General features: G+C 37.3%; 1 protein-coding gene across 1 annotated transcript in view; it reads right to left on the bottom strand.

Moving 5' to 3' along the window:
* PDHX (pyruvate dehydrogenase complex component X) overlaps window positions 1-13,820 on the bottom strand; it is a 34,176-nt gene that overhangs the window by 8,033 nt on the left and 12,323 nt on the right. The window contains exons 4-8 of the mRNA XM_017742222.1: window positions 11,852-12,057; window positions 10,485-10,583; window positions 5,576-5,750; window positions 4,013-4,160; window positions 1,798-1,856 (exon numbers count right to left, since the gene is read on the bottom strand). Coding sequence (XP_017597711.1) covers window positions 1,798-1,856; window positions 4,013-4,160; window positions 5,576-5,750; window positions 10,485-10,583; window positions 11,852-12,057 — 687 coding nt within the window. The remainder of the gene's footprint in view (window positions 1-1,797; window positions 1,857-4,012; window positions 4,161-5,575; window positions 5,751-10,484; window positions 10,584-11,851; window positions 12,058-13,820) is intronic.

Below are 13,820 nucleotides of genomic sequence, written 5' to 3'. Positions count from 1 at the left end.
TTAAAGATTCATTTTTAAAGGACAGCTGCTATAGGAGCTGTTGTTACAAAGCCCAACCACTTGAGAATAATCCTGGAAGTTTTCGTTCCTTCCTCCATCCTTCTCCCTCCTTGTTCCAGAAAGAAAGAATTGCTCTACTGGGCTATTATCTAGTGAGCCCACTAGCCATTCACAAAATTCTGGCTGTCAAATGGCCAAGACCAAGCTGAAACACAGAACCCATAGCTGGACTTGTGATATCCTAAGTGAAGGAGAAATTTAGCATGTTTAAGAACTGATACAAGCAGTTTCTTGAGGTGTGTGCCAAACAATTATAAACTTCCAAACCAGCTGCAGTCAGCTCACTAAAGCTAAAAGAACACATTTTCATTGTTCAGAAATAAAATAGTAATGAAACACTCTTTGAAGAGTGCCCAGAAAAGAGTCAGTGAAACTGCATTGAATTTAAACTTGAGGATGTATTCACACCACCCAATTTCAGGGGTGGAAGGTGCAAGTGGAAGTGGGTTTTATTTTTTTAAAGCAGTTGCTCATGTCTTTTCTGAAATGCTGACAGAATGCTGAGATGTGAGCTTGATCATGAACTTGTTTCCTGATATACTGAGTTAAATCTGTTGTTTTGATTTTTTTTAATGTATTATTTTAAAAGTCAAACAAATGCCAGCATAGATTTCTAACAAAGCAATAGGATAGAGAATTTTATTGATTACTTCAGTATCAACACAACATTATTATCATCTCAAAAACTAACAACCCCTCAGAAGACAGAACACAAAACCTCTTGCTCTCTGTCTCCTGTTCCTTTCACCGGCTCTCTGGTGCAGAGATCTGTTATCCAACACTCACAGCAGTTCATGGTAAATTTTGGGGGTCACCATTTCCTCACAAAAGTTTCTTTAGGCCACCAGAAGAAGCTTCTTGTTATGTACATGTCTAACATGTACTAACATGTACATGTACTAACTAAAAACTAATGTTTTTAGTATTAACTTGCAGAGTTTTTTCCAGTCTAAATAAGGCCTCACATTTCTCTCAGGCACTTCCTTATGAAACTGTCTAGAATCCTGTCTATTTTCTGTCCAAATTGCAATTATACATTAAACTATACCTCTTAAAATTATACATTAATATTTAGTACATGTTCAGCTAGAAATCATTTAAATGTTTTCCAGTCCAGTGTTCTCTCAATTCCATACATCCATAGGAATAGCAATAGTCCGGTACCTTAAACATAACTTCCTCTCTCAACTTTTAAATAGTTAAAATTATCCTCACAAATGAGAAAAACAGCTCTCACATCCTTTCCAACGTTTTTATATTACTGTGAGGTAATCCAGGCAACGAGAATTCCTAGCAATGAGCAAAGACTGGTTGCCAGAAGAATTTTTACTTCAATGCAGGTATCACTGAATGTGCCATCAGAATACATCTGAGGTAATAACAAGGTTGGTATAAAGATAAATGTTTGTTTATAACTAAGAGAAATAAGATGCAACTAATATTAGATGAATGATCTTGACAATTACTTTAGTCTGCTGACAAAGTAACTACTGCGATTTGCAGATGTTAACTGCAGTAGGTGGATCTTCACTAAGAAGTTCTCATTTTTACAGTTCACAGCATAGACAGTGAAGAGAATTTTACCTGGAAACCTAAAAAACCTGGCAATAAGCAATACAGAATTACCAGCTTTACTATGATCACATTTGTATCTCCACATAGGCTCACAAAATACTTTTCTTGTCTCCTTGGCAGTTTACTATTAAAATATATTTTTAAAGTCAATTATTTGCTTACCTTCAGAGTAACTGCTGTTGCCTTGATAATAAAATCATTTACAGATACTTTAATGTCATCTGCAAAAAGAAACAGAAAAATTTAAAAAAAGGACAACAGTCATTGTTCATATGATTTATCAGCATTTGTGTGATGACAAGATTCCAGTGATTCAGCAGATTTACTCCTTTGAAGCATTGCCAGAAAGTCACTCATCTTCAAACTCCAATAATAAAAGCAAGAAAACTACTTTTTTCCCCCTTGGGACAAAAGGCATATCCATCAAGAAAAATGTCATGCAGAGACACTCAGGAGAGTTTCAGGAGACTGAAACTGATAACTAAAATCAGGAGTGGCAGCAGAAGCAGGGGCAATAGATACAATGCAGATTATGCCATAAGATTACCCTGAAATGCATGATATTTACATAGTGTTAAACTTACAATTTTTGCAATTAAAAAAAAAAAACTACATTACCCTTCCACCACGATCACTGCTGTTAGCAAAACTGATCAAGCAGCAAAACTGCTCAATTTTCAAATCTGGTTTACGGCATATAACACACATATCTTTACAAATACTTTTGCAAGGGAAAATTATTTATAGAAAATTGTATCAAGTGAAACATTCTTAAGTCATCACAAATTTAGAGGAGCAAACCAAGTATCCACTTACCACATAACTGGCCTGCAACATTTGCCATGATTAGTAATCTATGTATAAGAAGAGAGACAGCATTCCAACAGAACATTATGGAATTTGCAATTACTATGCTGCACTGACAGAATTTCACATCAGAAAAACCTGTATCTTGGTCATCAAATATACACTGGTTTCTATTGACATACTACATTCCTAACCCTTGGCAAAAATGTCACTGTCCAGTAGTAGAGCAGGAATACAGTTAAATAATCCATGTCTGATATTTTGCCCTGCGTCACTGAAGTTTATAGTAGTAGAAAACACCATAATTTCCATCAGAGAAAACATAAACATCTACCAGGACAATCTCTGCAATTCAATTTCATGCAAAGACATATGGCATTTCCACCTCTACATTTAAAGGAAATATTCATTAAGAATCAACAACAGCAGGAGAGGTGTGAAAAATTTCAAGTGAGTATTCCTAAGATCCTTTTTTGGTTCATTCCTTATGAACTGCTGCTGTTTAAAGAAAATATCAGTATCATAAAATGTCTTTGACATTAACTTGTGAATAAAATACCATTAGGAAAAAAAAACAGGTAGAAAAATGACCTGGATACTGTTGCATTAAAAATTAGTCACTCAAAACTCCAGTGGAAGGAGAAGCAGTTCCTGTATCTTCATCTTGAAAATCTGAATATACCGGTCAAATTTCATTTTAGACCACACAAACAGATAAACAAGCACGGGCTAGTCACTAGAACAGAACAGTTGGCCTCAGTTTCTCAGTCGGTACAGCAACAAAAATGTAAATTAACACTATCCTGCTACGTTATTCTGAATGCAGAGCTCACATGGCTTTGGAAAGCTACCATTTGAACCTACATGCTTTCAAACCATGACAGCAATTGTGAAGCTTTAGATCAAAACTTGAAGTGTCTTAGACCTACAGTTACTCATTTTTCATTCTTGTGATAATGAGGTGATGAGAAACGTCTCAAAGCTGAACTACTGAGAACAAACTACGCAAATGGTACCAGAAAAAAGGACTAATAGAACAACACTAAGAAGAATCCAAGTGAAATTGTTTATGCCCTTTTCTCTTGTGCAGACAGCTATATTCTCCCATGAATGTCTTCAGTCTTTAGAACTAATCTTTGGTCTTTAAAAAAACAGAGTGTAGTAGGAGAAAAACCAGCCTGCTGTTTCTTCCCTTTATAAAATAACAGGCCCTCAGATTTTTTACCCAAGTCACAGACTTAGTACTGGTCTATGAGGTGCATGCCTGCGTGTCTCCATCACCAAACAGAGCGTCACTACTTGCTTATGCAGCCTGAACATTGTGGAAAATTAGTTGGCAAAGTAATGCCTCTGTCTTCCTGTATCCTGACAAGCTGTCCAATTCAATAATTGCCAGGAACTACAGCTTGAGTCCAACATACAGAATACTGAAAAAAAATTATTTGACTGCATAGTGGTCTGCCTATACAAAATCGATACCTCCTGGGGAAGTTTATGTAAACAAGACAAATTATGTATTACTATAACCACATTAGTATTACCACACCTTCAAGTAAATCGCACTACTAACCTTTGGCCAATTCTTTCCTCAATTTCAAAACAGCATCAATGGCACAGTCAGCAGCAGCATATGCATGAGGTATGGTAGTTTTAGACTCTGTTAATCTCTTGGCAATAACTCTTCGGATGTTGCTAGCTGGGATTTCTGTGAATGTGCCCTGAAAGAAATCAGATGCTGCATATTAAATATCAGGAGAGCAAACAAACCTCCCCTTTGCTGAAACAGTACTCCAGCATTTATGCATTATCATCAGTGACTCCTGCCCACTTCAGCTATCCCCTAGGTATCCAAAAGTGATACATTCCAACTACTGAAATTAATATGACTAAGACCATTGAGTGTTCTAGTCTATTCCTGTAAACTGGGATCAACACAACAGGTTTTACAGAATAATTCCATTTTGCAGTATAGAATTAACCCTGTTTAAAAAAAAAATCCAAATATTGAGGCATTAATTTTCAGCCAGAGTCTATAAGCATTATTCCATCTTCCTGATTTGGCATATTGCTCAGATCATGCTTTGTTCCATTTAAATTGTAACAGAGCATTTCCTCAGTAAGCTACTGCTTTTTCAGTTCCCTGAGTAGTTCATTAAGACAGGTTTTACTGCATCTTTTCTGTTATTCTTCTCCCTCCTTCCACATATATCGAATAATGTTTCACTGGCCAACTTTCTCCTAGAAGGAGGTCAACTTGCCAGAAATCTCTCAAAATATTAGTGACTACAGAAAGCAAGCAAAATAAATGGTTCTGTAAAACATTATTTTGCATACCTAATCTTTAGCACATATCCCTTGAACATACAAGGATTCACATACTCAATAGTACTCAATACACAGTAAATTGCAATATGTATGTTCTGGTGCAATTGTAGAAACATTTTATTCTGTAATGGATCTGGGTCTGAGCTTGTGTGTTCTTTAGTTCTTTGTACAGTGCAAAAAAAAAAAAAAAAGACAGCATTTTCTGAATATTATGAATTGTAGCTACATTGCAAACTTCAGCCTAAAAAGATACATCAAATTTAGATCTAGAGCCAGAAAATGTTTTTCACGAAAGCTTTTCAACTTCTACTAATGTACATTTCAGCAAGGGCATTTATTCTTTAAAAAAATAATTTCTGGTATTCTAACACTTCAATTTAACATAGAAACTTATTTAGGTTCTAGAGTTTGCAAAATTACTCTCCAAGGCAACCACCAAGAAGCCTTTTCCTTCCTCACTTCTTGACAACTCATTAATGGACACTTACACTTGCAGGAAAGCAAACAAATCAAGTACAGTAAAAATAAATCATCATTCCAGTTTCTCCAAGGCCTGCAATATAAATTTTTTCATCGCTTCAATTTGCAAGCTACACAAAATAGTATGCAGACCATAATTTCGAGGATTTCAGTTTTAATTACATTGCCTTAGAATCACTGAAACACACTAAAAACTGCACATCACTGAGCTTGACATCTAGGTGGCCTTAGTTTCCTTCCTCTCTCCAGATCTAGAAATCTCAGAGCTACTGAAGTAGCTATTGCACTATTCAGCTGTAGCAATGCTGAAATCTTAGCAGAGTGTTACCAGGGCAGCAGGTTGTCCTGGAGTGGAAACTGCTGGAATTGCTGGCCTTGGATATGGAGAAGTCACGGCTGTTGCTAGTGAAGGAGAAGGCACCGCAGCAGGAGGTGGAGAAACCACAGGTTTCAATTCACTGGGTTTACCTTTCTGCTTCTGTTGCAGAAGTTTGAGAGCATCCCTGGTGATTAAACAGAGTGAAATATTGACAACAAAGAAACTATTTAACAATTCCCTAAGCATTATTATTCCATCACTTATTCTATTTAATTAGCCACTTCTGTACATTTAAATTTCTGTTGTCAAACCAAATATTAAGAAGGTAATTATTATTAAACGATATTAATTTTGTGTTGCCTTTGTGGTATCTTTTTAGTAAATTCTCATTAATTTCCATGAATAAAAGGGCCTGAATATGCAGTAACAGAAAGCATTTGTGTTAGAGAAGCGTAACAATCATCATCATTACTTGTGAGTGTGCAAAGCGATTTTTGATTTGCATTAACAATTCTTCTGAATAAAAGAGTATATTTATTCAGGCTATAAAGCCTCAAATAAAAGCTGTTTCATCTATTTGAAATAAACTGAATTTAATGTAATTACTTAGTGCTAAGTGAAAACTGAGTAATAGATTTATAACTCATTTCTCTGTACCTTTCCAACATAAATTTGGAGAGTTGGGCACTAATGTTATACAGGCCCATACTTCCTAACACCACATTAGAGAAACAAAGCTGAAGCATTCTCCTAGGATTTTATACTGATACAGCTACCACCACAAAATCTTCCTGTTCTGGGCACAGCATGACAGACATGAGAGACTCCCATCTCTAAGCCATGATAGAGTGCTCTAGGTGCACTGCATTCATAAAGCAACAAGCTAAAGAACAGCACCTACAAGGCTGAACAGAAATAACTGCATTTCCACCACCACTGCCAGCTGCAAGGCAAGACAGTTGTACATTTCCTGTAGGTCTCTCTTTATGCTCCAGATCTGCTAACAAAAGCCTCTATCATATACCCTAGATAAATCTCTATCATTTCATGAAGACACAGCATGTACACAAAAGTTTAATTACACAAATTGGCAGAGGAAATTAAAATAAATTAAAAATCAGACTACTTACAACCCTACCACGGTTTTGAAACACAATTCATAAATACTAAACAAAGCTATCTAATTTCAGTAGATTACTGTTTGAGAGACTACTCTTGAGTGGCAGCCAAGAGTTATTAAATTTTTATAGGAGGAACAAAATCTCAGAACATTATGCATTCTTAGTTCTTCCTAAAAAGTAGCACTCCAGCACTGAGTGAGAAAATTAAAAAATTTTCAATTTTCAAAGAACTGAAAATTGAAAAGCTCTACATAATGCCTTTTCCCATTGCTGACTTGCTTCAATTTATTCTTACCTTCAACACATAGTTCAACAAAATATTGAAAACAAACAAGTAAATGAGCTCAAGATAAAATTTTTCCTAATTAAAAGTTGTTACTTGTTTTCCCAAATTAACATGCTAGCCAAAATTTGTTTTAAAATTAAGTGTTTAGTATTTAACACACCTACTATATCAGGGGAAAAAAAATAGATTTCATAGAATGAAAATCATTCCCTACCATGACAATTTGAGACACAAAAAGTAACTGCATGACATAATACAAGTTTTTTGTTAACATATTAGAAGGTACCAAAAATTAGTTGAGGGTTTTCACTTGGCAGTCATTAGAGAGACCATCTGGTTTTGGTGTTTTTTAGAGTGTTAACTGAAAAACGTATTGCCAAAATTGAGCTTATTTTTAGATTAAAAGATTTGCTCAAAACTTTCTGAAACTCATTTGTATTGTACAAAAGACACATACATACAAATGAAAATTTAGATGCATGTTATACATACATATGAATAGAGCTTCCCCCCACTAATTCCACATAATTTAACTGATTAAGAAAAACAGGTACAGCAGTGTTATGACTCTCATAGTTGCAACACTGAAAGCCTGAATATGAGTAGAGTTAGAAGAGGAATCAAAGCAGATAAAATAAAACAGGTTTAAGTACAAGTCAGGTAAATAGATGCTTTATTAGAACTGGAAAAAGAAGGGTTGGTCACATCTTTCCAACAACTCTATAAATTTCTATCAACACAAGACAGTACCAGAGAAAGATAGGAGGTAACATGAAAGAGCAGCCTGCTTCGCAGAAAAGGTATGAGAGTTTGGTAAACATTTAATAAACAAAAATATGCCATACCAAACTGTTGTTAGGAATATAGAGATTCTGGCAACTCTGTTACACTTCAGCTTACCACTACTACAGAAGTGTGTAGTCATTTCACTTCATGTTAGCCAAAATCCAAAGAATGGTGAAAGCAAACTGAGCACTTTGTGTTCAAAACATACTTTTCCTGATATGAGCAAGTTAGTTACACAGACACCTAAGAATCACTGAGGATCCAACGGTGCCAACAGAGATGCATGGATTGACACAAGCTTCCTGTGGTGGCAGTTACTGCTCTTTACTGTACCCAACCCCTTTCACAGGTTTCATATTCCCCTTTCACACGTTTACACCTGTTTACTCAATTCAGAGACGATTTCCTGGAAAAAGGAAAATGGTTAGCAGAGATTCAGAACACAATAGAACTTCAGAGCACATCAGAAACTTCCAGGTATCAGACCTATTGCACTAGCAACATTATAGAAGGAACCCATTCCTCCCACATGGCAGCTGACAAACTGCACACAGCAGAGATCCCACGCTCAGTCCGTACTCAATACATGCATTTACATGAATACAATACATGAATTTAATCTCCAGAAAAACAGCACTGCATGCGTGTGCTGGCCTTTCTCTGCAAGTCCAAAATGCCTGAGCAGCTCAGAGATTCCAAGACACACTAACTTAACAACAGCTGGGAGGAACATGCCTCAGAAAAACACAGTTCTCAGTAACCAGCCTTTTCATGGCTCCATTTATAAATCCCTAGATCACTATTAAATAGAATGGGAAAGGGCAGTAGTAGCTGAAACAATCAATTTTAATATAGCCCTCCCAAACAGCATCTGAGCTGATGAGTAGAAAAATGGTACAATCTTTGACAGAATTTGTGAGTCACTTTGTACTGGCACACCAATTCTCTAGGACGTTTTTGATGGAAGTGATATTAAGTGATATAAGAAGATACTACTTAGAAATAACAAAAAAACTCTGCAACTCGATTAAAAAAAAAAATCACACACAAAATCAACAATAACAAAACAGGCAGGAAAAAGACAACAGTAATTCAACACTGAACAGACCCATATGAGCAATATAAATAAATAAAAGTATGCAGATAAATAAAATATTGGCCTACTAAGGGAGTCGATCATGACAGAGAACACCAGTAGAGTGGAAGTTCCAGCTGCTGTTACAAGTTTTACAGTGAATTGAATTTAAAGATTGAAAGTTGGGGGAAAGAATCTTGCTTGCTTACACAACTCACTATCTTCGTTTCTCGTAATCTGGTGAGTGCAGCAAAGGAAATATTTCCCTGAATATCTGCAGCAGCTCTCTATAAAAATCTGCACATTTCATTTCAAACTGAATATAATAGCAGAGTCTGTAGGCATCTGAAAGATTAGCTCCATTTCAAAAGAATGGTTAGAAAACCCCAGACATTCTTCATCTTAAATTGACATTTCAAAGTCAAATCTTTTGTATGAAAAAAGCAGTTTTTAAAAGAAATTATTTTGCTAGATAATTCTCATAACTACAGAAAAATCTTTGCTAGATCTCCATGACAACTAGGAAAAGTTAATTCATTAGCTCAAAGTCCCAGAGGGTTTCCACCTGCCATAGCCTCGTTCCACACCATAAATTACCATTACACTTACATAATTAACAAAGAACTCTCTCTGATGATTTGCTGTTACATAGGATAGTCTATCTATTCAATTCCTTATTACATTTCAACTCTGCCAAAGATCATAAGAAAAAAAAAAAAAGCTTTGAAAAACTGTCTGCTGCTTTTCTGGCTCCAGTTCCAAGTTACACTGACCTGATCCTGGTTGTCTTTGAATGGAACTAAACTAACAGCAGCCAGGAAAGTCTGTGTGAGTGAATGATGGTATTTGTCAAAAGGAATAATTTTACTGAGAACACAAATATTTTTTTCTGCCAACATTCTCACCTCCAACAACATACATGCATCATTTCAAGGCTAAATGCACTACCACGTTTTTGCACACAACCTCCTCACTCAAAGGCTGGAGTCCCAATCATTACACTGGAATACTTAAAAGGTATAATAAACTGCTAGAAGCCTGATCATAACAAACCACAGCTTTGTAAACAAATATCCTTTAAATCATAGAGAGGAAAAAAAGGAAACGTGGGAGAAAAACAGAATTCTGGAATTTCTTATGATTACACTTCATTGCTTCCCCCAGCCTAATAAAAATGGGAAAAAATGAAATCCTGACAGATTTCAGAACAGAACTGCAGCAAAAAAAGCAAAAGATCTGAACTCCCTAAAGAAAAGGGGTTGAAGAAAACAGGCCACTGGTATTCTATTATGGCTCTGCATGCATCTTGGGTAGTACAATTCTTGAGATCCATAGCGGCAGCTAACAGTGATGCTTAGGAGGCAATAGCCACCATTAGGCTGAGCTGCAGGAAATGTGACAGCAGTACCACACAGCTAAGATGGGACTTAAAAAATGCAAATATATTTTTTGGTTTTTTACTAATTAAGGGCTTCTTCAAATATTTCCTAACCCATTCTCCCTATCTTTTCAACAGGTTTTTCAAATTTAACTAAGCCCATCCATAGCAAAAAATGGAACAAAGACACAGATTTTTTAATAAATAAACTTCAAACTAATGGAGATTGCTCTAATATCAGAAGTTGTAAGTTTACCAAATTATCTACATACTCTTTAGTGAAGATTCCTCGAGGCCCAGTAGGTGTAACATTGCTTGGATCTAGTCCATGTGTCTCCAGAATGTTGCGAGCTGCAGGGCTTAAGCGAACCCTGAAGAAATGAGGGGAAAAAATACATTTTTTAAATACTAAGATTAACTTATTTCCTTAATGTACACCATGAGAAACTACATTTCTCTCTGGTGAACTACAAAGCAGAGTACATTGGTACAGAGTACCCAGTGCATCTTAACACGATTTGCCTTTTGAAATTAGGAGAAAAGCCAACATCTAGAGAAAATGTTTTAGAATTCTTAGATACAAAGCAACAACACACTCAGAAAAGAATAAATACTTGGTTTCAAGTCTTTCCACAAAATCTCCTACTTATTATTTCCTAAAGGAGACTACATTTGCACCTCATTGAATTTTAAGAATGGTCCATTAAGCCCTTGCCAAAAAAACCCCATATCATAAATGATCATTTGGTTCTAAACATGCTGATACATCTCCAACAGTTGCAGTGAAAAAGCACTTCTGATTATCTTTGGTACTAAAAGGAAAAACATAACCCTTTCAAGGATCCCTTTGTGGATCATCCTCCTACTACAGGTAATGCCTGGGCAATGACTTCAGTTAGTTGTCTTCCACTTGCACGAGAAAAGCCTAAATGCTGGCAGCATTTAGAACACAGCAAGCCAGAGAGAAAAGGTAACGAGGTTGGGGGAAAAAAAAGCCCCACAACACAAGTAAGATATATCCTCCAAACAGGATATATCCTGGGATATGAAGCACTGATTTATGGATTATTGCTACCTGACTAACACTGGGCCTGACTCCCCATCCAAGGTGTTTGCAATGCTTAGAATACCAACGGATCCAAACCGAACTAACAAAGAGCACATAAACCTACTGTTTTAAGTTTTTCACATTCCACTGTTATGAAAATATTTGAATAATTTTTTTCTAATATCAAAAATGCAACAGCTTGGAAGGGTTTTGGAATGTGCCATTTCTTTGTTTATTTTTTCTCCTCAAACAAATAGAAAACAAGTCATAGGTACACTTAGCGTCTGATGCATAAGCACTGGTGTCCATCCTATATCAGCACAACTTCATAAATCAATTGCATGACCGAATAAAAGCATGTTTAATTAAATTAATAAAACAATAATTAATACAATTATGTTGTTTGAATTGACTTACTGGGCTTTAGAGCAAAGACATATTCTAGGCCTGCAAGGTTTATCACCTCATTCATACTTAATCATTCTTAAACTAACAGCGTACTACTAGATAAAAAAGGACAGAAGACTGTGCTTGGTTCAGTTCTACTGATCTACGAAAGAGTTCCATTTCATAACAAACATGGAAACTTACTGCAATTTCCCAGGCTGATGTTGCAGTTTAGGAGGGGCTGAAACTGCAGGACCTGCAGGAGGTGAGGCACCTGCAGGTGCCGGTGGAGCCACAGAAGATGGATCACCAGCATCAGCTGGCATTTCAACCTGTTTCCAGTCCTGTCCTTCCTCTACCAGCAGACCAATTATTGAGCCCAATCGAACATTTTTGCTTCCTTCTTCCACCTAAATTAAGAACATTAAGTTACATATTACTCTGTCTGCTCTAATATGACTAGAACAAGTAGATGTCAAAGTTTCAGGCATATTAATGACAATTCATCAGTAAGATTGATCCCATTTTATTGCTACTATTAATTAGACATTTCAAGACTAAAATTAATTATAATTGCTATTATAAGGAGAGGAACATTAAGTTATGCCCCAAATCCAATACACCTAAAGTTAGCATTCAGAAATCAAAGTAACCTTTTATAGACACAGACTTTGCAGCTCAGAACTAGAATAGAAAAAGAAAACTTGTTATAATTTTGCTTAACTTTTCATCTCCTGGATTTTTGAGTCACTGCTAGGTTTTCATTACTCACAATAAAAAAACCCCTGCATAAACGTCAATGAACCCCAGAAACTCAGATGTAGAAAGAGCTGAAGCAAGTAGAAGGATTTGAAGGTTCTGGGATGAGAGGATGGCCACAAGCCAACAGTGTGGATTTGCAGCCCAGAAAGGCAAATGCAGGAGTGCGGCCAGCAGGGAGAGGGAGATGATTCTGCCCCTCTACTCCACTTTTGTGAGACCCCACCTGGAGAGCTGTGTCCAGGTCTGGGATCCTCAACAAGACATGGACCTGCTAAGAGTGGGTCCAGAGGAGGGCCACAAAGATGACCAGAGGGCTGAAGCACCTCTCCTACAAAGGCTGAGAGCTGGGGTTGTTCAGCATGGAGAAGAGGCTTTGGAGAGACATTATACCAGCCTTTCAGTACCTAAAAGGTGGGGAGAGGGCCTTTTTATACAGGCAGGACAAGGGGTAATGGTTTTACAATCAAAGAGGGCAAGTTTCTCTTAGAAAAAAATTCTTTACTCAAAGGTGGAGAAGCACTGGAACAGGTTGCCCATAAGGGTTGTGGATGCCCTATTCCTGGAAGCATTCAGGGCCAGGTTGGATGGGGCCCTGTGCAACCTGATCTAGTGAACAGCATCCCTGCCAGGGGGGTTGGAATGAGATGATCTTTAAGGCACCTTACAACCCAAACCAGTCAATGATTCTATGTAGCCAAGAAGAGTCAAAAAAATCCTAACTTTGCTGACAAGCCAACAAAGCACAGGTGACCATGACAGGGAGAAAAAATTAGAGATTAAGTGCACAGAGAAATAAAATTCCCTTGGAGCTTTTGCCACTGCAGCATAATCCTTTAGTCACTAACAAATATATACTAAAGTAAATGTTTATTTCCTCCACTGGGAAGAAAAATGGACAGAGCTTATGCTGGCTCATTCTGCAATGGAATTTTTACACAAAGTGGCTTCCATACCAATCCTCATTTAGGTCATGAATGAGAAAATGGTAATGGAGACTAATGTTAGGGAAACTTTCCTGTCTGACCATCCAGGAGCCACTCTGGCAGTCACAGTCCCACCACGTGAGCTGGGACCGAAGCCCCTTTACAGTGGGTGGCTCCAGTGACCCCATGGGTGTCCCCCTTGGCTCCCTGCACACTCCACACTCACACAGTCAGACAGGGTTTCCTTACAGCTCAGCCCTGGGTTTCCCCATAGCAGAATCTCAGACACCTGGATCCCTAAAGCAATTTTAATTGTGGCCCAGTAACACAAAACCAGCTTGAGCTCGTGCCTCTGGGGAAGGACCATGAACAAAGGAATCCCTGTGCTTTTATACCCTCAGTCTGTGTTGTTGATAGCCTGGGGTCTCCCTGCTGAGTCCTCGGCTCCTGCTGTGTCCCAGTCCCCGGTCACCTGGCCGATGCCCCAG

The sequence above is a fragment of the Corvus brachyrhynchos genome, unplaced genomic scaffold (genome assembly GCF_000691975.1).
Source record: "Corvus brachyrhynchos isolate BGI_N302 unplaced genomic scaffold, ASM69197v1 scaffold115, whole genome shotgun sequence".
Lineage (NCBI taxonomy): Eukaryota > Metazoa > Chordata > Aves > Passeriformes > Corvidae > Corvus > Corvus brachyrhynchos.
Note: the sequence above shows the minus strand (reverse complement) of the source record. Positions and strands in the feature narration are given on the sequence as shown.